Source organism: Mesoplodon bidens (genome assembly GCF_964165515.1).
Source record: "Mesoplodon bidens genome assembly, chromosome: 1".
Lineage (NCBI taxonomy): Eukaryota > Metazoa > Chordata > Mammalia > Artiodactyla > Ziphiidae > Mesoplodon > Mesoplodon bidens.
The window spans coordinates 167,654,465-167,678,535 of record NC_138176.1 but is presented as its reverse complement, the minus strand read 5'-3'; the positions used below and the strand labels follow the sequence as shown (position 1 = coordinate 167,678,535).

Below are 24,071 nucleotides of genomic sequence, written 5' to 3'. Positions count from 1 at the left end.
TACACCGCCCAAGAAAGCACTGAGAACGCAGCTTAGAGCTCTCCAGCTCCTCGCAGGCCGGGAGAGGGCATCTTGAGGGGCAGCTTCCCCCTCCAGCCCGCGTGTGACATCCCCACTCCCACCCAAGGATGCCGCCGCCGTGCCCTGTCCGCAGTCGCTGAATGTCACTGCTCCCTCTTCCTCCTGATCAGGGTAGACACAGCTCCTGAGGCATCCCCCACCCCAAAACTGCCGCGATCGCCCGAGGGTACAAGGCCCGGGCGGAGGACGAAGTTTGGGGCCCACAGCGGCGGGAGGGGGGGCGCGTTGGCGAGGACCGCACCTCTCAGTCCCAGCCCTGGCGGGCACACTCCCCGCCCCAAACGGCCCAGGCGTCCCCATCCTCCCGCGGACACCGGCATCCCCGCCCTCCCCCGAGGGCGGCAAGCGGAGCCCCCCAGGGCGGAGGCAGGTACCCCCGGGGCGGGGACTGGGGCGGGCGGGGTCCAGGCTGCGCCCCCGGCCGGGCCGGGCGGGCTAGCTGGCGGCGCGGGGGGAGCGGGGCTGGGCGGCGCTGCCTCGGGCTCTGTGCGCTGCAGCCCGGAGCCGAGGAGGAGGAGGCGGAGGAGGAGAAGGAGGCGGCGGCGGTGGGTCCCGGGCGGGGGGAGCGCGGCGCTGCGGACCCGGGCGGCTGGCAAAGGACGAGGCGGAGGCTGAGGAAGGCAGCGGGGAGACCCGGGCTGCAGCAACAAAGGGCAGCAAGCGATTGGCCGGGCTGCAGGCGAGGTTAGCCGGGGACCGGGGTGGCTGGAGGGAGCGGCAAACGGTGCACGTGCTTGCAGACACTGGCGAGTGTGCAGCCGGGGGGGTGCACGCCCGGCGGGTAAGGGCTTGCTCCCCCTCGGCATGGGATGGCGAGGAGGGTGCAGCTACATCGTACTGCCAGCACCCGGCCTGAGGCTTGCAGGGTAGGGGTGCGTGGGGTTAAGGATGCGAGCCAGGGGGCGGGCGAGTAGTCGCCCGGGACGGGACGGGAGAGGGTGGAGGAGGGGGCGGGATGGAACGCTCCAGGAGGCGCACCCGTCCGCGCGCTCCACCGCAGGAGCTGGCGACTGAGAACCTCGAATTTTAACTTCGCGTGCCCGCCCGCGCGCGCCCGCCCGCGCCCACCCCTAAATCCTGCGGCCGCCGCCAGCGATCAGCTCTCACACAAACTTTAGCTGCGGGCTAGGGGCTTTGGGGTTGTGGGGGAGGGGAGAGGGAAATAGGTCCTCTGATTGGCGTTGTCTGCAGCCAATAAGGCCAAGTGCCTCTCCTGCGAGTAGACCCAATCCATTTCTAGAGGTAGAAGGGGCGGGTAGGTGGAAGTGGAGGTGGCGCGGTGTCTGGGAGAGAGAAAAAGGGCTAGACCAATAGGTGCCCACAAGAGGCGGGCCCAGAGGTCTGTTGATTGGTACTGGCAGTGGACCCTCCCCCGGGGTGGTACCGGAGGGGGGGCTGATGGGTCGAGGGGTGGGGCTATGCGGAGGCGAGATGACCGGCAGGGTCCTACCCCAATGGGCTGCAGAGTGGTTACTGTGTGGGTGACGGACAGACCCTTAGGCCAACGGGTGGCCCTAAGTGTCTGCGGTCTAGCCCAATGGAGCAGCGCCGGGGCGGGGCCGCGGCTCGGGTTTAATGAGACTCCATTGGGCTGTAATCAGTGTCATGTCGGATTCATGTCAACGACAACAACAGGGGGACACAAAATGGCGGCGGCTTAGCTCCTACCCCTGGCGGCGGCGGCAGCGGTGGCGGAGGCGACGGCACCTCCTCCAGGCGGCAGCCGCGGCTTCTTTCTCAAGCAGCGGCAGCGCCCCCGGCAGGTGCGGTGGCGGTAGCGCGCGGCCAGGTCTGTCACCCACCCCGCGCGTTCCCAGGGGGAGGAGACTGGGCGGGAGGGGAGCGGGCGGGGGGGGGAAATCGGGGGCTTGTGACGCCCCTCCCACAGGCCTCTGCGCGAGGGTCACCGCGGGGCCGCTCGGGGTCAGGCTGCCCGTGAGCGTGACGGTAGGGGGCGGGGGAAAGGGGAGGAGGGACAGGCCCCGCCCCTCACCGGGGCCTCCAGGGCAAGGGGCGGGGCTTGAGGGTGGAGGGGGCGGGGCGATACGGGGTGGGGGCGGGGCTCGGGTGGTCGGAAGGCGGGGGTTTGGAGGGGTTTTCTGAGTGGGAGAGACCCAGTAGGAACGGTGGGGGGGGCAGTGAGCGTCTGGGAAGTACACTCCCAGTGAGGGGGTGGATGGGAGGGGAAACTGGAGGTGTGCAGGCAGGTGCAGAGTGGAGAGTGGGAAGAGTGCAAAATTGGAGATGTGGAAGGGGGACCGAAGGGCAGGTGAAATGGTGCAGAAGGGTGAGATTGCAGTTATCTGGGGGCAGAGTAAGAATGGATTTGGGTGTGGTAGATGTGGAGTAGTGTTGAGAAAGAGATGTAGAGTAGATATTGGATTGGAGGAAGTATTGGGGAAACTGAGAAACAAGTACAGTTACTGTGGTGGGAAGGAGGTATGTGGGTGAATCGGAATGTTGGAATAGGAAGGTTTGCTAGCTTTGGGGAATAGGAAGCATTAAAAAAAACATGGAGGGATGGGACCGATATTCTTGGGAGTCTCTGAAAGGTAAGACAGCACAGCAGACTTAAATGTGAAGTGAGGCTACTTAGAACTTAGATATATGCAAAATATATCTAGCAGAAAATCTCATGGGGTCAGGGGATTGGAACGGGTGACAGGTGTGAAGAAAGATGGGTGGGGCTGGGTCAATGTGATTTAGACTGCACCCAGAGTGAGGATGGGGCAGCAAAGGTGTTAGTTTGGAATATAGGGTTGTTTGATAGGCTGGATTTCTTGGGTGTAACTTGAGCTGGGGTCAGGAAAGGGGGAACAGGGTGTCTGTCTCAGAAGGAGGCTCCCTGTGTACTACCTCGGGAAAGGGCATTGTGTAGTTTTGAATTTGTAAGTACTTTGGTCTGAGGTGAGTGCAGGGAGTGGTGTGAGACAAGGGGCAAAGGCAGAGGAGGGGTTAGATTACAAACGTGGAAAATAGGAAAAGAGAACCAATGAAAGAAGTTGGGGGTGGAGGTGCCCAGAAATTCAAGGTAAAGAGAAAGAGTATATGAAGACTTTTCCATATAGGGACAGGAGGTGGGAGTAGATAATGGGAATGTTGGGATAGTTATGTGGTACTCCAAAAAAGGTGTGTGTTTGTTGGCTTGTTTGTTTTGTATGACTATGAGTGAAGTACATTCTTCCTGTCTTGTGTACCCTAGATTTTCTGGGATAGCCCTGAAGTAAAACACTCCATTCCTTTTTTTTTTTTAATCAATTTATTTATTTATGTATGTATTTATTTTTGGCTGCATTGGGTATTCGTTGCTGCACTCGGGCTTTCGTTAGTTGCTTGGAGCGGGGGCTGCTCTTTGTTGTGGTACGCGGGCTTCTCATCGTGGTGACTTCTCTTGTTGTGGAGCACGGGCTCTAGGCGCGCGGGCTTCAGTAGTTGTGGCACGCAGGCTCATTAGTTGTGGCTCAAGGTCCTGGAGCGCAGGCTCAGTAGTTGTGGCGCACGGGCTTAGGTGCTCCGCGGCATGTGGGATCTTCCCGGACCAGGGCTTGAACCCGTGTCCCTTGCATTGGCAGGCGGGTTCTTAACCACTGCGCCACCAGGGAAGCCCTCCATTCTTTTTTTTTATTCATAAATTCTTAACACATTTATCAAAATGAATTGGGGCAGGTTTTTTTTTTCATGTTTTTAAGACAGAAAGCATAATGCATGTTTCAGTAAAGGATAAGATTCTTACCTGAGAACTTATACTTAGGGTTGAAGGTTGAGAAGGTGAAGTGATGATTAAAGAAAAAAAGCAGAAGAAAAGATAGAGGCAGAGGAAGGTTTTAACATTAAAAAAGGAACTTAGGAGAATGACTGGCTGGTGGTAATGACACGGTCCGTTGAAATTTGCCTACCAGCCAAACCCAGGCCTCTGAGTAGAGTGGATATTATGTCATTGCCGTTACACCAAATGTTTCTCTCTGCACTACTTGCCAGATGTAAGGCATAACAGGAATGAAAGGTAAAATAGGGTGAGTATTGGAAGGTAGTTGAGAAAGTTCCATAAATAATGTTAATGTACTTCAGAAACTTTCATGGACTTTCGAATACCAGTTAAAAGACGTAGCCAACCGATATAGCTTTACTAAATGCCAGGGTTCCTCACAGGTGACTTTTCAGTCTCTTAGATAGTTCTTGACACAATAGTTTCAGTTTTCGTGCATACCGTGTATACGGATGCCTGAATTTTTGTCAAGCGAGAGAAAAGGAATTGTTTTATGAAAGCAGGGATGTGTGAGCTGTAGTGATCCATCTTTGCTTATAGAACAGTAAATGACTAGTGGATGGGAGAAGTGTGAGGAAGGGATATTTCTTCCCTGTAATGCTTTAATTTGCATTTACAAAGCACCTTTAAGCACCTTTTTTTAGGACTCCCACAATCTTCCACAATTTTTGTATCATCCATTCCACTCTTGCTGGCTATTTGCGTTGTTTCTAGTGTTGGGAAATTGTGAACTAAGCTGCTGTGAGTGTTCCCATATCCATCATCTGTTGCGCACGTGCACAGTCTCTCTGAGGTGTACAGCTAGGAATGGAACTGCTGGTTCACAGGCAGCGTGACCGTTTATGCTGGTTTATGCCTGTTGTCCTAGTGTAATTAGTAGTATAGCACCTTTAATTCTCAGCAGTGTCTGGATTTGGATGATGAGCTGTATGGTTGCCCTAGTCACGGGGTATGCTTGTCTTCAACTTTACTAGGTACCAGTCAGACTGTTTTCCAAAGTGTCGTACCACGTTATACTCCCTCCAGTATATTATCTCATATATATATATATATATATATATATATATATATATATATATATATATATATATATATATATATGCGATCCCTGGCTTCTCATCCTCCCCAACTTAGTTTTTTCAATTTAGCCAATCTGGTAAACTTTGCATTTACTTGATTAGTAAGGAGGTTGAACAGCTTTTCATATGCTACCTGGATTTCCTCCTTTGTAAAGTTCCTGTTTAAGTCGGCCCCCACCCCCACCCGCCTTTGTAAATTGGTCCTTGTATCTTTCATTGCTATTTAGAAGTTATTTACTCTGGATACAAATTCTTTGTCCTGTGTGTGTGTTGCAAATGCCTTCCTCCATTCTCTGGCTTGCCTTTTCACTCTCTTTATGGTGTCTTTTTTTTTTTTGGTACGCGGGCCTCACACTGTTGTGGCCTCTCCCGCTGCGGAGCACAGGCTCCTGACGCGCAGGCTCAGCAGCCATGGCTCACGGGCCCAGCCGCTCCGCGGCATGTGGGATCCTCCCAGACCGGGGCACGAACCCGTGTCCCCTGCATCGGGAGGCGGACTCTCAACCACTGTGCCACCAGGGAAGCCTTGGTTAGTGTTTTTCGTGTCTTGTTTTAAGACTCTTTTCCTACCCTCAGGTTAAGTAGATATTCTCCTATCAGTATTCTAAAAGCTTTACTGATCTTAAAAGATGTATGATTATGAGTCAAATGCACTCTTTTGACCCCATCCTCGCCATTACAAATCAATTTTTGCTTTTCTTCACTTTCTTCTGTTCTCTGTCTTGAATTTTTACTTGTCTGCAACTATAACTGAGAGCCACGTGCTGACTTCCCCTGTCTCATAGGAGAAAATGGTCATATAGACAGAAGTTCAGCCAGGTTAGATTTTACAGGTCTCCAGCTGACTGTATTGCCCTTTTTCCTTTTATGAGCTAGCATTTTATTGTGTTCCTGCTATGTGTCTGCCACCATCCTTGGTTCTTTCATATTTGTTATCTCAATTATTCCTCTTTACAGTTCTGCAAAACTGTACATTTTTCTCATTTTTACAAGCGGGAAAACTGAGACTTAGATTGATTCAGTAACATGTCCAATATCCCACAGTTTAGGTAGCTGACAAGGTGGGGACTTGATTCCTGAACTCTCTAGATCCATCCCATCATAGCACATCACCTTGTTAACACAAGCCTGTTTGATAAGATCCAAAACCGATGAGAATAACTTTCTTTTAATGTAATATGTCCTACTTTAAGCACTCATAGAGATAATTATTGTGAAACTGGATAAAACTGTTGACCTCTCTGTGTATGTTAAAATAGGTAGAGTAGTGCGTGGACCTTAAGAGGTCCTTGGATGGGCAGTAGAGGTTCTGTAAGCCCTTGAAATTGTATTCAAATGTCTGTATGTACATGTGTTCCTTTTAAAAAATAGATCTGTAATTTTCTTGAGATTCTCAGAGGGCAACCCTAATGTGTTTTAAGACTACACTGGATATCCTGTTTGAAGACATCTGTGATAAAGTTAATGCAGAATTCTGAAATGATGTGTATTTTCAAAATAATCTTTAAAAAATTCAGATGTCAGATTTTTTTCTTAATATGTCATTCTCAGTCTTTGTCATTAAAACCCAGCTAAAGCTCATCTGAGATTTGGAAGAAAACTAGGATTGAATAGCAATTTTAAAACGCCAAAAAAGATACTCTAAATTTAGTTGATTATTTCTTAAGTGAAAGTGCTTACTTATAATATCATCATTACTAATCAGTGTACCCTGGCTCCAAAGGCCTGATGACTTCACATGACTTTTCATCTTGTCTCTAAAATCCTCTGTTTTACAAGGGATCAAATTTCCTGTGAGGTTCCTAACAGTGTGATTAAAGTTTAGAGACTGAAACTGTTGAGCACTTAAATGCAGGGATGACTATACAAACGTAACTCATGGGCTTCACCAGGAGATTTGGGACATGTCTCTACTAATTTATGATGATGATGTTGAAATTAATCTTTGCTAGGGATTATGGAAGCCATAATAGTTTATTGATGGTTCAGTTATTGTTTGTTGAAGCAGATTTACACAATTATAGTTTAATGACATAACAAGGATATTGTCAACTAGGAGCGCATGACATGAAAAATTAAACTTCCAATTAATCTAATATGTATTAGTTGAAATGATAATTTTCATGGTGATTTAGCCTCTTAGAAATCCTTGGAAAACATTATTAGCTTATGAATTGAAAACTCTCTATGTTAATGAGTAGTGAGAAAGAACTTAGTATTATTCTAAAAAGATGGGGAATTAAATATTCAATTCAGCTAACATTTATGGAGTGCCTACTCTGGGCTTGCTGCTGAGTTAGGCTCATAAATATAAGTTGAACACGATTGATATGTGGAGAGAGGAAATACTGGTTGCTTTTGTTTGTTCCTTCAGTCATACTTCCCTCCAGCCTATACTGGATGGATACCATTGCCAGAATTATTCAAACGTTCAACAAATTTGTATGTGTGTGCATGTGTGTGTGTGCTTGCACTCCACTATACCTTATTGTGTCCCTACTTCTGCAGTGGCTTTCTGTTACTTCATCTGTCATGTTCACACGCCTCAGCCTGGCTTTTGGCACAGCCAACTTTATTTCTTATTCCTCTTCAACACATCCCCACTCCAGGCATGCACATGGATTAGGTATCCCTTTGGTCTGACAGCTCATTCTTAGCTCTGTGCCTTCTCCTAGATTCCCTTCTTTCATTTACTGATGCATTCATTTAACAGATAGGCATTGAGCCCCTCTTATGTTAAGTTGTGGTCCTGGGAAGTCTTGGGGCACGCCAAGATGAATCAAACATGAGTCCTGTTCTTAAGAATTGTACAGTCTAAGGCTTCCCTGGTGGCGCAGTGGTTGAGAGTTTGCCTGCCAATGCAGGGGACATGGGTTCGAGCCCTGGTCTGGGAGGATCCCACATGTCGCGGAGCAGCTGGGCCCGTGAGCCACAACTACTGAGCCTGTGCATCTGGAGCCTGTACTCTGCAACAGGAGAGGCTGCGATAGTGAGAGGCCTGGGCACCGCGATGAAGGGTGGCACCCGCTTGCCGCAGCTAGAGAAAGCCCTCGGGCGGAAACGGGGACCCAACACAGCCATAAATAAATAAATAAAAGCCATTTCTTAAAAAAAAAAAAAAACACTACTCAAAAAAAGAATTGTACAGTCTAGTAGGGGAGACGAGGTCTGTGTATGAGTAAGCAAAATACAAAGTGGAAAATGAATGCCAAATAACAAGAAAGCTAAAAGCTTCCTGTTAGACAGGGATGTAGGGCTTCTGAGAAGGTGTCTGTTTGCACTGGGCCACAAAGGATTTGAATTGGGGTGGAGAGGCTAGGCAGTTGTCCAATTTCTGCCTTGTCTTTCAAGGTCCAGTTTAAGTCCTCTCTGTCCAAGGGATGTTCTACCCATCCACAGTCAACAAGGAATAGTCACAAACACAAAAATGTTTTCAGACATTTTTCCTTCTGTATTCAGCGGAACCCTTTCTTTGAAGTGAATCTTATGGAGAAGCCCATTATACATAGAATAGTTAAGGTAGACATCTTTGTTTGGTGCAAAGGATTATGGTGGCCCTAGTGTTTGACCCACAAGGGCACCTACAGGTGGTGCCCATACCCAAGGCACTTTCTCACAAGAGATCCAAGGAGCCTAGTCTGAAAACCAATGGAGAGACAGGAAAGTGTTTAGGTTTTAGCATCTGAATTAAAATCTTTCATGACTTAGTGGTCTGAGGTCTTGACCTTCAGGAATCAGTTTTTCTTTCGCAAAATGTGGGCAACAGAGCTACCTTACAGGGTTATTTTAAGGTTTACTGATAATCTATGTAAAGTGCCTGGTCCACAGTACGTGTCGGACAATGGTTGTTATTATAGTTTAGTGCTTTATTTCTTTAAAAAAAATAATTTGGGGTGAAATTCACACAACATAAAACTAACCATTTTATTTTATTTATTATTTATTTTAATCAATTTGCTTTATTTATTTATTTTTGGCTGCATTGGGTCTTCGTTGCTGCGCGTGGGCTTTCTCTACTTGCAGCAAGAGGGAGCTACTCTTCGTTGTTCTGCGCGGGCTTCTCATTACAGTGGCTTCTCTTGTTGCGGAGCTCGGGCTCTAGGTGTGCAGGCTTCAGTAGTTGTGGTGCATGGGCTCAGTAGTTGTGGCTTGCAGGCTCAGTAGTTTTGGCGCACAGGCTTAGTTGCTCTGTGGCATGTGGGATCTTCCCGGACCAGGGCTCGAACCCGTGTCCCCTGCATTGGCACGCAGATTCTTAACCACTGTGCCACCAGGGAAGCCCAAAACTAACCATTTTAAAGTGAACAATTCAGTGACATTTAGTATATTCACAGTGTTGTGTGACCACCACCTCTATGTAGTTTCAAAACATTGTCATCATTACAAAATAAAATCCCTTACCCATTAAGCAGTTTTTTCCTCACCACTTCCCCCATCCCTTACCCATTAAGCAGTTTTATCCTAACCACTTCCCCCATCCCTGCCCAGGCCCCACCAATCTATGTTCTGTTTATAGCTTTATCTGTTCTGGATGTTTCCCATAAATGGGATTATTATGATATGTAACCTTTTGTGTCTGGCTTCTTTCACAACATATTTTTGAGGTTCATCCATGTTGTAGCATGTATCACTGCTTCATTTCTTATTATCACTGAATAATATTCCAGTGTATGGATATATCACATTTTTTTCATCCATTCATCTGTTGATGGACATTGGCTTTTTTCCATTTTTTGGCTATTGTGAATAGTGCTGTCATGAACATGAGTGTACGTGTACTTATTTGAGTACCTGTTTTCAGTTCTTTGGGGTGTATACCTAGAAGTGGAATTGTGGGGTCATATGGTAATTTTATGTTTAACTTTTTGAGGAACCACCAAATAGTGCTTAATCACTTCTTATACCCACAGCATCTACCATAGGGCTGTACTCACAGAACAACATCTCACTAAATATTTGTTGGTTGTTCTTTGATTAGTATTTATAACCTCACCTCCCAATTCACATGTTTTGGGCCTTGAGCATTAATTTTAAGGGAAATAGATGCATCCAGGACTTGAAAGTTAGCCAGTATCACCGTATAGATGTATCTGATTGTTGTCAGACAGCAGATATCTGTTCACTGCTGTTTGGAGCAGCTGTGCTAATGCTCTGTGTTGGGTGGTTACAGAAGAAAAGTTAAGGTCCCTTCCCTTAAGCAGTGTATGTTCTGTTTCAGAAGATATTGTTAAGATTTGTGGATCCTCACTCAATTACATAGCAGGCTATGAAAAAATCCAGGAGCCTATAAAAGCGAGAGAGCTAAAAATAACTGTTAGTAAGTGAAACTTAGGATGACAAAAGAGTAAACTCTACTATTAATCTTTATTTTTTTCTACCACTGTTATTGGCTCATCCACAATCTTATGACTTGAGTGTTATGACATTGATTTTGAAACAACACACAGCTTTAGCAAAAGCTTAGAGGAGGCTTCACATATTATTTATGATCCAGGATATTTTGACTCTTCTTATTGCTGACATGTGTATTTCTGAATAGTGTTGATATTTATATAATACTAATGAAGCCAAAAGCTCAGTGTTGGACTAAGCATTTCTCTAGATCTGTTTAGAATAATGTGTAATGAGTGATGTAAATAGTGTTTTACTATAAGACTGTATGATACAACCATATAATTTACTGATGTTATTTTGTAGTTAAAAATAAAATGATTCAAAACCTTAGAAAATAGAATAATTTAATTTTGATGTAGCATGAGTCCCCAGAATTAATTTGGAATGACTTATTCTCATTTTGATAGGCTTTTAGTCCAACTTTCAAGTTTTTATAGAAAAAAATGAAAAGAGAATAATGGTTTTTAGGGTTGTACTTGTAATAGAATATGCTGTCTCCGTATGAAACAAATCCTAGGGCTCTGGAAAAGAGAAGTGGTATGGATAATTCTGAATCAGGGGAAGAAACATTTCTATTTGCCTTTTAAATGAATTATGCATATTTTTCCTTAGATTTGTCTTTCTAGTTAGATACTGCTTAGACTAAAATTAAATTGGTTTTCAATCTATTCTCTTAGCATATACCAATTTACAGTGGGGCCAGTGGGATGTCAGAAACAAACCAGCCTAAGATTTAAAAATTTGCAGTGGATAATATACATGTGTTTAGTTGAGAATTGGCTGCAGATAAGAGACTTCGGATTTTGTTCCTCTCCTAGCTCTGCGTGTGTGTATGTTTTTAACACTGATTCGGCTTGTAGCAAAGAGCTGCTGAGTTACATCTGTTTCTGCCTAGTTAACTCTGTTGGTTGGTGTCAGATGAGAGCTAATTTTGATATTAAATTGAGGAGTGGGGTGTGTGTCTGTGGCTGCGGGAAGGGAGAAAGGGGATCCAAGGTTGCTTGGTTGTTTTGTACACTATCAAAGTGCAGCTATTCACAGTGTTTTTTTACATTTATTTTTTGCCTTTGAAGTAAAAATGATCACTACTGTCCTGAAATGTGACCTGTACCAGCACATACTTACTATTGTGGAAAATGGTGCATCCTTTTCTTAGCTGCAGTTATTGGTCGTATCTTGATAGTTCAATCAGTACCTAGATGCCAGGTGACTTTTGGGACAAATAGTGAATGTTGCCTGGGAAAGTTAATATTGACCTTTAAACAATGTTAGACTTTTTTTTCCTCCAGACAAAATGTTATACCTGCCTGGCTATTTGAGTAATAGTGGGATTTTTTTTTTTTTTTTTTAATGATGGAATTCTTTTTTAGACTCCATCACAAACCTGATTTTTTAAAATTTGGAGAACAGGTCTGGCCTTAAAGAAGAGTGAAAGTTTACTTCTTTAGGCACTCGCTGTGGGGCTTCATGTCCTGTCCTGAATTCCGTGTTCTTAAATACCCTTTAGTGGTATGAAAGAGCTAACATACCACCAAACATAGTATACCAGTAAAGTCACTGCAGCTGTTTGGATTGAATAGTTGAGGAGATCCATAGATGGTTGCTGAATTTTAAGGATGTCTTTAATGCCCAAATTAACATTTACATTTTTTTCTTTTGGCAGATTTGCCTGAAGATCTGGACAATCTTCTTTTTTGTCATGGACTGTTAAAACACTTGGAGTTCCAATTCTGGTATTTTCCCTTGTTTTATTATATTTTTAAGATATAAAATGTCAGTCTTGTTGAAATGTGTTGGTAATGGAGATGAACAATTCTTTTGATTGTGGTTAGGATTGTGGTAATAGCTTGTCATGAAGGTATATTTTAAGGGTTTATTAGTTATGAAATGTGTTTTGTTTTAATGTATGTTCATTTGCTTGTGTAACCAAAATTCCTGAAAGCAACTTTGCAATATTGGATACTTTTCTGTGACCTCTTTTCCTGCTTCCTGCAGTTGTATTTTGTGCAATCAAATTAAATTAGTTGGTTCATCCTGAATAAATGATGAAAGATGAAATAATTATTTGGACATGGTGAAATGTCTTCTAATGAAATTTTGCCCCGAACCATTTTACTTTGGAAAGATCAGCTTCCTGTTTTTTTTTTTTTTTTTTTTTTTGCAGTACACGGGCCTCTCACTGTTGTGGCCTCCCCCGTTGCGGAGCACAGGCTCCGGACACGCAGGCCCAGTGGCCATGGCTCACGGGCCTAGCCGCCCCATGGCATGTGGGATCTTCCCGGACTGGGGCACGAACCAGTGTCCCCTGCATCGGCAGGCGGACTCTCAACCACTGCGCCACCAGGGAAGCCCAGCTTCCTGTTTTAAACTTACTAAAGCAGAGTGATTCCTGTGTTCTATCGTGAAAGTGGTTGCACTATGAAAGCCAATGATTTCATTCCTAAACACACCGTGTTCCAAGTCTAACAGTCAGTAATTTATATAATGACACAAAGGGGAGTGCTTATTAGATTTGCAGATGACATAGATGACAGAATCAAGATTCAAAACAATTTTTAACAAGTTGGGAGACAGACTCAAACCAACAAGATGTACTTGAACTGTGATAAAATTTAAAAATCCCAGCATTTAAATTTGCATAAGGAAGAGAATGAAAAGACTCGGCTTGACAGAATTTTTGAAAGAATATCTGGGATTTTTAGTTGGACTACCTGCTTGGCATGAGCCAGTTGTATGGCAGGCCTGGTAAGGAAGTTCATGTTACCTTGGGTTGCATTTATAATTGGATAATGCCTGGAATGCCAGATTTTAAGATGGGCATTAGCCAGACTAATGAGTGACCAAGAGGAGGAGGTGCTTGGAAACCTGTGATAATGTGGGCATGTTAAGGAACTGGGATATGAGTGGTCCAAGATGGGGCTGGAGGTAGAATGGGGTTTGATTGTAGCAGTTTTCAAAAGATATTTGTTTCCAAGTATATGAAGGCTCCTCATATTAAAGAATTTCTTGAGATTGTTCCAGGGGAACTAGCACTAGCGGGTAGAAGTTATGGGAAGGCAGATTTTGGCTCCTGTGAGCAAGAAATATATTACAGTTAGAGCTGTCCAACAGTGGCATGAGCTGTCTTAAGAAGTGACAAATTCTTAATCACTGGAAGTATTTTGAGACTTTATGGCCTATCTGTTGGGGATATTGAAAAAGGGATCTTTTACTGTTTAACTAGAGGTTGGACTGGATAACCTCGAAGGTCCCTGTAGCCCCAAGTTTTCTAAATCTGAGGGGAGAAAAGTGGAGTGAACCTACAGCTTACTGATTGCAAAAAGGACAATCCTTTTAAATTGCCTCTTTCAAGCTGACTGAACTAGTATAGTTCAATGGCCTAATTGTTTTCAGCAACAGAATATTTGAGAGCAAATGTTAAATTCTTCAGTGTATCTGGCTAAAGTTTTGAGGAAAGACATTATTTTCCCCTTTGAGGTACATTAAATGTAAGTAAACAACCAGAGATCACTTTAATTTTATATTTTATGAGACATTTTTCAGAGTGTGTAGACATTGTATTGGATGGAAGTGATGATAGCTACTATATACTGAATATTAGATACTATGTTCACTTAATTCTCTCAACAATCCTGGGAGGGATATACTGTTATTTCCCTACAGATAAAGTGATGGAAATGTTAAGTCATTTTCCCAGGGTTTCTCCGCTAGACATTGGTAGGGCTGGCGTGCATACTATTAGTCTAGTTGCAGGGGCAGAACTAGCTAGAGCAGGCAGTCGTGGCTCAGGTGAAGATAGCGCTGACTTAGACTTTAGAATAATGACATTTGAGCCTTGAGTCTACTACTGACTGTTATCCTGAGTGAGTTCCACCTTCCCCTGAGCCTCAGTTTACCCACTGAGTCATCCTGCAGATTACATGACAAGTTATACGCAAGCACACTCTGTAAACTTTAAACTATAAAAAAGAGTTAAGATGTGGATATTATCTGTGAAGAGCAAGGTTAGAGCCCAGATATGACCCAACTCCCAGGCCAGAATGCTTTGGCCTGGTGCTCTTGGCAGGTGTACTCAATACCAGATTGGAGACCTAGGGGACTTTTGTGTATACCAGGAGGTTCTCAGAGAGCAGTATCACTCCCTACCTGGTATCAGATTTGTACAAACCTTGCTCGAATTGAGCAGTTTCATGAGCTAACTGGGTACTAAGACACCTAGAGTTTTCCATTGTCAAAAGGTGACTGGTTATGTTACTACATTAGTTTCAGTTTTCCAACCTGTGGGTTAGAGAATGTCACCAACCCTCTTCAAAGGTATGGGAAAACCTGATTTTGTAGAAATGGCTCAATGGGAAATTTTCTTACTTTTGAGACTTGGGAAATAGAATGTTTAGCTGAAATAGAAGAATCAGGATCATTGCTTTTTTTTTTTTTTTTTTTTTTTTGGCTGCACCGCGCATCTTGCGGCATCTTAGTTCCCCGACCAGGGTTAGGGATCAAACCCAACCCTACCTCATGCAGTGGAAGTGCAGAGTTCTAACCACTGGACTGCCAGGGAATGCCCTCTTTTTTTTTTTTTTAAATGATTAAATACATTTATTAATTTCTTTAACTTGGTCAAAAGTATCCATCAAAAATTTTCAGCAAGCATCATTTTAAATGGTGAAATGTTTGCACTCTTTCCTTTAAAATCAGTAAAGGATGAAGATAATCATGATCACTACTGCACTTCAACATTGTGCTGAATGTACTGATCAGTAAGACAAGAAAAAAACATCATTCTAAATGGTGACTCTACATTTTTTACACTAAGTTTAGGAACAAGACAGAAATGCCTACAATTACTATTATAGTTGACATTTTTTTGAGGTTTAGCAAGTGGAGGAAGACAACAACATAAAGCAATCAGTATAATTATTGGAAGAGAAGTAACAATATAATTGTATACTTAGAAAAACCAATAGAAAAACAGTTACTAGAATTAATGAGCTATTTTGGTAAGATGACTAAATACAAATCAAACATTAAAGAAATAGCTTTTCTATGTTAGCAATAACCAGAACGAAATGGATATTAGTAGCATATTCCACTTACAATAGTGACAAAAGTATAAAATATTTAGAAATAATTTAATACAAAAGGTATAGAATCTATATAAAAACAAAACACTACAAAATCTCTCCCTCTTTTTTTTTAAATTTCAGATTTTTTGAAGTAAGTTTAATGTACTTCCATCAAATTTTTTGCATCATAGACTTATTCTTTGATGTTGATTTTATGTTTATAGTAGACATATATCTTGAACCACTGTCATGTAATTTTATTAATTTCAATAAAGGTTATCCATTAAATATATAGCTTAGACGTGGTCTCTTAAATGCCCGATGAATAACTCATATAAATAATGTGTAAAATCCTAAAAGAAATTCCTTCTCAGACTGTGACCCAGTTTCTGGTTGGCAAATATAGTCGCTCTGGCTTTGTTACATAATACCTGCCTGTCATTACTTCTGTGGTCATTTTGCATCTGAAAAGGTAATACTAAAGAGTCTTTTAATTTATTTTTGGAAGTTTCATTATTAAGAGCCTTTCCCCCCTTTTTAATCCTTTAAGGTCTTGATTTCCTGTTTAAAGATGTTCTTCACGCGAATGCAGTTTTTCCTGTTGGTCAAATAAGACAACTATCAACATTGCCTGTTTGTCCTCTTTTTAATCTCTAAAGGATGGATGTTTGTAAGATGTTGCTTAATATGGTCTGGAATACTCTGGCCATTTGTTGAATTGTAAATGACCTTCAAATGTGCAAGTTCTGTTAAATACAAGGAGAACCTCTATGGGTAACTTTTGTATTGAAGAAGTCATTTGTCAACCATGGTAAAACTTGCAAACCCACTTTATACAGAGTGGATTCTTGAAGCTATACAGAAAATAAAAAAGCAAAAGCAAAGGCCCTCTGAAGAGAGAATCTGCCATGCAGTCAGCACTTCCCACGGGTTGGATAAGAAGACAGTCTCTGAACAGCTGGAACTCAGTGTTCAGGATGGCTCAGTTCTCAAAGTCACCAACAAAGGCCTTGCCTCCTATAAGGACCCAGACAACCCTGGGCGCTTTTCATCAGTTAAACCAGGCACTTTTCCTAAGTCAGCCAAGGGGTCTAGAGGATCATGTAATGATCTCCGCAATGTGGATTGGAATAAACTTCTGAGGAGAGCAATTGAAGGACTTGAGGAGCCCAGTGGCTCCTCCCTGAAGAACATAGAGAAGTATCTCAGAAGTCAAAGTGATCTCACAAGCACCACCACCAACCCAGCCTTTCAGCAGCGGCTGCGACTGGGGGCCAAACGTGCAGTGAACAATGGGAGGCTACTGAAAGACGGACCACAATATAGGGTCAACTATGGAGGCTTAGATGGCAAAGGGGCTCCCAAATACCCCAGTGCTTTCCCATCGTCGCTCCCACCTGTCAGCCTTCTACCCCATGAGAAAGACCAGGTAAGTGCAGAGAGAATGTCAATATACTGTAAGTATTGCCCATTTGACTTGTACAGTTTCAGTTAAGTTTTATACGGACATAAGTTCTGAGTTAAGAACTTTATCATCCTTTACTGATAAAATAAAATGTTTTGCCTCAGAGCAGGCTTATATATTTTAAGAGGTATATATTGTTTTACAGTATAAATTGTTCTATATTGTTTTACAACGTATTAAGGGCTTCCTCACTGGTTGACTAAGAATTTAATGTGATGATTATGTGGTTTGTTTTTTAAACTATAATTGCTAATCCGTGGGTGCTTGAAGGGACCAGGATAGATAACGTTAATCTTCCTTCCTCAAGGCAGGATCATATATATTTCAAAAATCCAAGAAAGGCCATTATATGTTTTCCTCTTTTTAAATTATTATGTTTATTTTTTTAGCTTTATGAGGTATAATTGATATATTTTTCCCTTTATTGTTATTTCAGAGAAGAAGATATAGACTAATTATTTTAATACTGATAGTCTGTGCATTACTGGAACTGTTTTAATATGTGACCTAAATCCTGCCTGTTTCAATTTAAAGTCATTTGTTATTCACTTCTCAGCAGGTGAAAGTGAGTGTTTATTTTGTCTCATACTGTATCTTATAATCTTTGGTTTCTCTGAGCCTTCTGTCATTTCCATAATAGTTATACATATATGGAAGATTTCTCCTTAAGTTACTGCTACAATTTAAAGTCTTTGGTTAAGTAGGATTTTCCTTTGTTTTATTTCAAAGCTATTGAAATTACTGCCCAAACTAAAACCAAAACAGAGCAGTAGCAAATTGTTTATAAAGGTTTCGGCCCTCCAGTTTGGGGGCTTGTTGTCTGTCCTTTGGGTGAGTGGATGCATTGATAGCAGTAACTTTACATCTTGTAAGCCATTAGCCATTGTTGATAGAAAGGGTGGTGGTTGTATGTGCTAACTGCATTTTCAGAAGCGATGGAAACAGTGTTAGGAAAAGCTGTGCTCCTGATGACTTGTTTTTCCTCTTTGGATACTGTTGCCCATAAGATAGACCCTGCTTCCCTTCTTGCCTTAAGCTGATAGAGGCCCAGCTCTACAAACTGGGTGGGACCAGGTGATTTGCCTTTCCACAGACCAATCGAAACCCTAGAATTTCTTTCTTTTTCTTTTTTTTTTAAATGTATTTTTTAAATATCTTTATTTGAGTATAATTGCTTTACAATGGTGTGTTAGTTTCTACTGTATAACAAGGTGAATCAGCTATACATATACATATATCCCCATATCTCCGCCCTCTTGCATCTCCCTCCCACCCTCCCTATCCCACCCCTCTAGGTGGTCACAAAGCACCAAGCTGATCTCCCTGTGCTATGTGGCTGCTTCCCACTAGCTATGGATTTTACATTTGGTAGTGTATATATGTCCATGCCACTCTCTCACTTCGTCCCAGCTTACCCTTCCCCCTCCCCATATCCTCAAGTCCGTTCTCTACTTCTGCATCTTTATTCTTGTCCTGCCACTAGGTTCTTCAGAACCTTTTTTTTTTTTTTTTAGGATTCCATATATATGTGTTAGCATACAGTATTTTTTTTTCTCTTTCTGACTTACTTCACTCTGTATGACAGACTCTAGGTCCATCCACCTCACTACAAATAATTCAATTTTGTTTCTCTTTATGGCTGAGTAATATTCCATTATACGTGCCACATCTTCTTTATCCATTCACCTGTCAGTGGACACTTAGGTTGCTTCCATGTCCTGGCTATTGTAAATAGAACTGCAGTGAACATTGTGGTCCATGGCTCTTTTTTTTTTTTTTTTTTTTTTTTGAGGTACGCGGGCCTCTCCCGTTGCGGAGCACAGGATCCGGACATGCAGGCTCAGCGGCCATGGCTCACGGGCCCAGCCGCTCCGTGGCATGTGGGATCTTCCCGGATCGGGGCACGAACTCACGTCCCCTGCATCGGCAGGCAGACTCTCAACCACTGCGCCACCAGGGAAGCCGTCATGGCTCTTTTTGAATTATGGTTTTCTCTGGGTATATACCCAGTAGTGGGATTACTGGGTCATATGGTAGTTCTATTTTTAGTTTTTTAAGGAACCTCCATACTGTTCTCCATAGCGGCTGTATCAATTTACATTCCCACCAACAGTGTAAGAGGGTTCCCTTTTCTTCACACCCTCTCCAGCATTTATTGTTTGTAGATTTTTTGATGATGGCCATTGTGACCAATGTGAGGTGATACCTCATTGTAGTTTTGCTTTGCATTTCTCTAATGATTAGTGATGTTGAGCATCCTTTCATGTGTTTGTTGGCAACTGTATATCTTCTTTGGAGAAATGTCTATTTAGGTCTTCTGCCCATTTTTGGATTGGGTTGTTTGTTTTTTGATATTGAGCTGCATGAGCTGCTTGTATATTTTGGAGATTAATCCTTTGTCGATTGCTTCGTTTGCAAATATTTTCTCCCATTCTGAGGGTTATCTTTTCGTCTTGTTTATGGTTTCCTTTGCTGTGCAAAAGCTTTTAAGTTTCATCAGGTCCCATTTGTTTATTTTTGTTTTATATGTATGTTTTGTTTATTTATTTACTTTTGGCTGCATTGGGTCTTGCTGCACGCGGGCTTTCTCTAGTTGCAGCAAGCAGGGGCTACTCTTCTTTGCTGTGTGCAGGCTTCTCATTGCAGTGGCTTCTCTTGTTGCAGAGCATGGGCTCTAGGCATGCGGGCTTCAGTAGTTGTGGCTCGTGGGCTCAGTAGCTGTGGCTCACAGGCTCTAGTGCACAGACTCAGTAGTTGTGGTGCACGGGCTTAATTGCTCTGTGGCATGTGAGATCATCCCGGACTAGGGCTCGAACCCGTGTCCCCTGCATTGGCAGGTGGATTCTTAACCACTGTGCCACCAAGGAAGTCCCTCATTATATATTTTTAATTTATTTATTTATTTTTGGCTACGTTGGGTCTTTGTTGCTGCGCACGGGCTTTCTCTAGTTGCGGCGAGCGGGGGCTACCCTTTGCGGTGCGCGGGCTTCTCCTTGCGGTGGCTTCTCTTGTTGTGGAGCACGGGTTCTAGGTGCACGGGCTTCAGTAGTTGTGGCGCACAGGCTTAGTTGCTCCGCGGCATGTGGGATCTTCCCGGACCAGGGCTCGAACCTGTGTCCCCTGCATTGGCAGGTGGATTCTTAACCACTGCGCCACCAGGGAAGCCCTTAATATTTTTATAAAAGCTTATGCCATGAGGAAATTCCTTAAGGGAATATAGAGCCATTTCTTGATGGCTTTGGATATCTGTTTTAAATATATATAAATTACTCTAAGGTATATTAAGGTTTTATAATTATCAGGTGCATGGACTAATTCAGGCAGCTTTAGGCAATTTAATAGCATGTTTTAATAATTTTGTGGTCCAGGGGAGTATCAACTTGTGATAGAGGAATCACTACAGATTTTCCCCAGTCCCTTTCCTATCCTTCTCTTTAACCTTGCCCATCATTTCTTGACGTCCTTATATTTTTTTCATACAGCATCTATACAGAAGTATTTTTAGTCTAAAGGAAGACTCATGTCTGAAAGTGTCTAGAATTGAGAACAGAGTGATTTATTGCTTAGCATGCAGTTGTTCCTGCTCTTTTTATGATGCTGATCTTTAAATTGTCCAGTTAGCGTCATCATATAACAAGGAAAGCTGAGAAAATATGTCCTAGAATTTTTATTTGATGAAATTTAGGGATTAGTTGTGTTGAGTAATCATAATCTAATTTTTTAAAAAGGACAAATAAACATAAATGAAAATCAGATTGTCGATTTGGCCAGAATGTATTGTACTGTTTCTATTGTATATTACAATAGCCTTTTCCCTTGAAAAATGTAATAAAAAGTACATCAGAATATATTGCCCTTTGAGATTACAAGGGGTAAATAGTTTAATACCCTGTAAACTTTCTAGGTCAATGTAATAGAAATTCTTAACCTGGGTCCATGAATGAGTTTGGGGTAGGTGGGCTAACAAATCCCCTGAAATAGAACAGTCGTTTGTATCCACACGTTTTCCTAGGTTCAGGGTCTATAGTTTTTATCAGATTTTCCAAGGAATCTAAAGTGTCAAAGACCAATGTGAACATTTTTGTACTGTAGAAAATATTTTGAGCTTCTTATACTAAAACCATATATGTATGCTGATTGTTGGCTTTTGATTATTCTTGCTTCAGCTGTTGAACTTGGATCTATATGTAGATTAGTTGTACTATAGCTTCGTGTATATAGGACTTGTTCGCATATCTTTGAAAGGCAGATTATCATTGTTCTCGATGTGCTAGAGGTCTGTAAAATTCACATTGTGGGAGGACATTTATGATATAAATGGCCACTGTACAGAAATGAAGTCATTCAATCGCAATTAGCCAACTAATGTCTTTCAAGAAGCTGTTATTCTGGTTACCTTTGTTGAACAGTTTAATTGTAAAAAAGAAAATAAAAATGGTAAAAATAATAACATTTCTTAAGTGTTAAAATGCTGGCACTATTCCAAGTGCCTTACATTTATTGTCTCCTTATCACAATAACTGTGAGGGCCATGGATTATTATCCTTATTTTATAGATGAAAAACTGAGGCTCAAAGCCTAAGCAGTTTGTCCAAGGTCACTTTCCGAGCTGGTGCGTGGTGAAGCCAAGATTCTAATGAAACGGTCTGACTCCAGACCTCTTTACCAGTGGGCTGTATACTTGGTCAACAGGGGTGGCTTTTCATTAACAGTGAAAGTATCTCTTCCAGTTCCTCAAATGCTTAGAAGCAGTTGTCCCCCAACAAATAGATTTCTGGCATTTTAAATTTGGTAGTTGCAATGAACTTAGTACAGTTTTTAAAGCAGGCACTATTTATAATATTAGCAGTATGGGAAAGCAGTAGGGAAAATAGTAAATCTGTGTCTAATTAAATGTAACATCATCATCACTCTTATGCATGACTGCTAGGAGGAATACAATGCAAGTTAAAAGAGAAGAGCTCCTTCCTTTCTGAAATGTAATTGCATATCTTCTGATAGTCTAGAATTCAAACTGGATACTACCATACTGGCTCCTTAGCATAACTTTTTTGTATTTATTTAAGAAAGCTCTCTTTGGTGAGGTGATATGGAAATGAATTAAACCACTGAAGATAAAACTTTATCTTTGACTTGGTGAGGGAACTCCTAAAGGGGATAGATGGTATTAGTGTTTCTCATTAAAAATGGTAAAGCTCAATTAGGTCAGATTATGAGGACTTTGGAAAGTCAGATATTCTAAGACAGACTTCAGTTATTACTATACATTTTGTAGCATTAAGATTCCATTTGAACATTTGGGCTTTCGCATTTTTATAAAATCAGTTTGGTTCAATTTTAAACATTCCTTGGTATTTTACTTTATTGGGAATATCTTCCTAAAATTTATTAAGTGTCAAATCTTGGTATGTTTTTAGTGCAGTGCATAATATGGGAACTCTCATTTTAGGCAGCTATAGTTGGAAAGAGAGACATTTCTAATACCAGGTAGGGCTTTTGATGTTTTTTTCTTGAAGAAATGAAATAACTGTATTACAATCTTATGAAAAACCTTCTAATGTAATTACCACAACGATACTGTCAATAAGAAAAAAATAAAAATGAGTTTCAGAAGGCACACAGATGATCAGAAATGGGGCTGAGAGACAGAACTATATTAAAAATCACTTTTCATGGTCTTGGCCTGTTCAGTTGTTTATTCTATTTGTCCCCCACCTCCTTTTAGGGAGATATTTTATTAGGGTTTTTGGTGGGGTAATTAGTATGAAATGTTTCCATGAATAGAAGATTAATGTACATCCTACATCAGTTTCTCGTGTTGTGTAAATGGCGTAATTTAAAGAACTTTATTTTTACGGACTTCCCTGGTGGCGCAGTGGTTAAGAATCGCCTGCCAATGCAGGGGACACGCGTTCAAGCCCTGGTCCAGGAAGATCCCACATGCCGCAGAGCAACCAAGCCCCTGCGCCACAACTACTGAGCCTGCGCTCTAGATCCCACGAGCCACAACTACCGAAGGCCGTGGGCCTAGATCCCATGCTCCGCAACAAGAGAAGCCACTGCAATGAGAAGCCTGCGTACCGCAAGGAAGAGTAGCCCCTGCTCACCACAACTAGAAAAGCCCGCATGCAGCAACAAAGACCCAACACAGCCAAAAATAAATTAAAAAAAAGTAGATAAATTAAAAAAAGAAAGAACTTTATTTTTAGATTTTCTTTTCTTCAGTTTTCTCCCTGCCCTAGAGAGACCCTCCTCATCCCCCTCTGGAACTTTTCCAATCTCCCGTACTTTGTGAAGGACCATTCACTAGTCCATATTGTTCTATGATGTGGCAGGCTTCCAGAAATCTCTCAGCCCTAGGAGAACTGTTCATGGTCTCAGACAACTCTGGATCTTTTTGACAGAAATGTGTGTATTTTTTATCTGCTACTTATAGAGTCCAAATGACCTCCTCTCTGTTGTCCTTCTCAGTTCTCCTTTGAATTGGTGTCCTTTGTATTGCAGATGTCACATTTCTCAAAGAGTGCTTAGTTGTGTGCATTCGACTGAAAGTTGAATAAAAGCCTAAATACGGCAGAATACACTCCTCCGTATTCTGTAACCTGAATTTTGGGATCAGTATGAATGAAAGTCGGTTTTAGAATGACTGAAGTCGGACAGAAACCTATTATAGAATGTGAATGACTAGGTGAATCCATAGTGCTGTTCCAGGGTCAGGGAAGGAAAAGGATTGTGTTATGTTGTTCCTATGGGTAAGCTTCAGAAGTTCTTCAAAATAGCACTAGGACTGCTTTTGTGAGCAGATAGTACCAGTTGCTGAGGTGTTGTTGAGAGAGCCCTCAGATTGTCTAAGACTAGTTAGTTGGGTCAAGGGAAGGATGTGTCTTTCTCTCGCACTCAGGAGTGACAGCACGTTCCACTTTTGAGCTTTTATCAAGTTGGGACTTGTCTAGACTTCTAATGAAATAGGTTTCAGGAAAAATAGAAACATTATGTCAGAGGATTTTGGACTCTTAAAATGAGTGTTAAGTATTCTTTTTAACTCTTTGGATCTTAGATATGTTTGACATTATAGCTGCCTTTTCCTGACCTTGACATGAATGATACATAGAGCAGTCTATTTTTGATTTCCTAATGGTATTTTCTTCCAAGCATTAAGGATGCCAAGGGTGTAACTTTGGATATTTTCAGCAGCTTTCAGGAATTTACTGTTGTGTTCCTTA

The 24,071-nt window shown here is 42.2% G+C and overlaps 1 protein-coding gene across 7 annotated transcripts in view; it reads left to right on the top strand.

The window, feature by feature from the left end:
* Window positions 1-370: 370 nt before the first annotated feature.
* The window catches only part of KAT6B (lysine acetyltransferase 6B), a 182,773-nt gene continuing 159,072 nt past the window's right edge, over window positions 371-24,071 (top strand). For 3 of the 7 annotated variants that reach the window (XM_081244734.1, XM_081244733.1, XM_081244728.1), the window contains exons 1-3: window positions 1,559-1,870; window positions 11,984-12,053; window positions 15,934-16,812. In XM_081244734.1, coding sequence (XP_081100860.1) covers window positions 16,192-16,812 — 621 coding nt within the window. In that variant the 5' untranslated portion in view covers window positions 1,559-1,870; window positions 11,984-12,053; window positions 15,934-16,191. Of the gene's footprint in view, window positions 452-507; window positions 766-925; window positions 948-1,558; window positions 1,871-11,983; window positions 12,054-15,933; window positions 16,813-24,071 lie in introns of those variants that run through there. The other 4 variants (XM_081244731.1, XM_081244729.1, XM_081244732.1 and 1 more) reach the window with 4 other exon arrangements.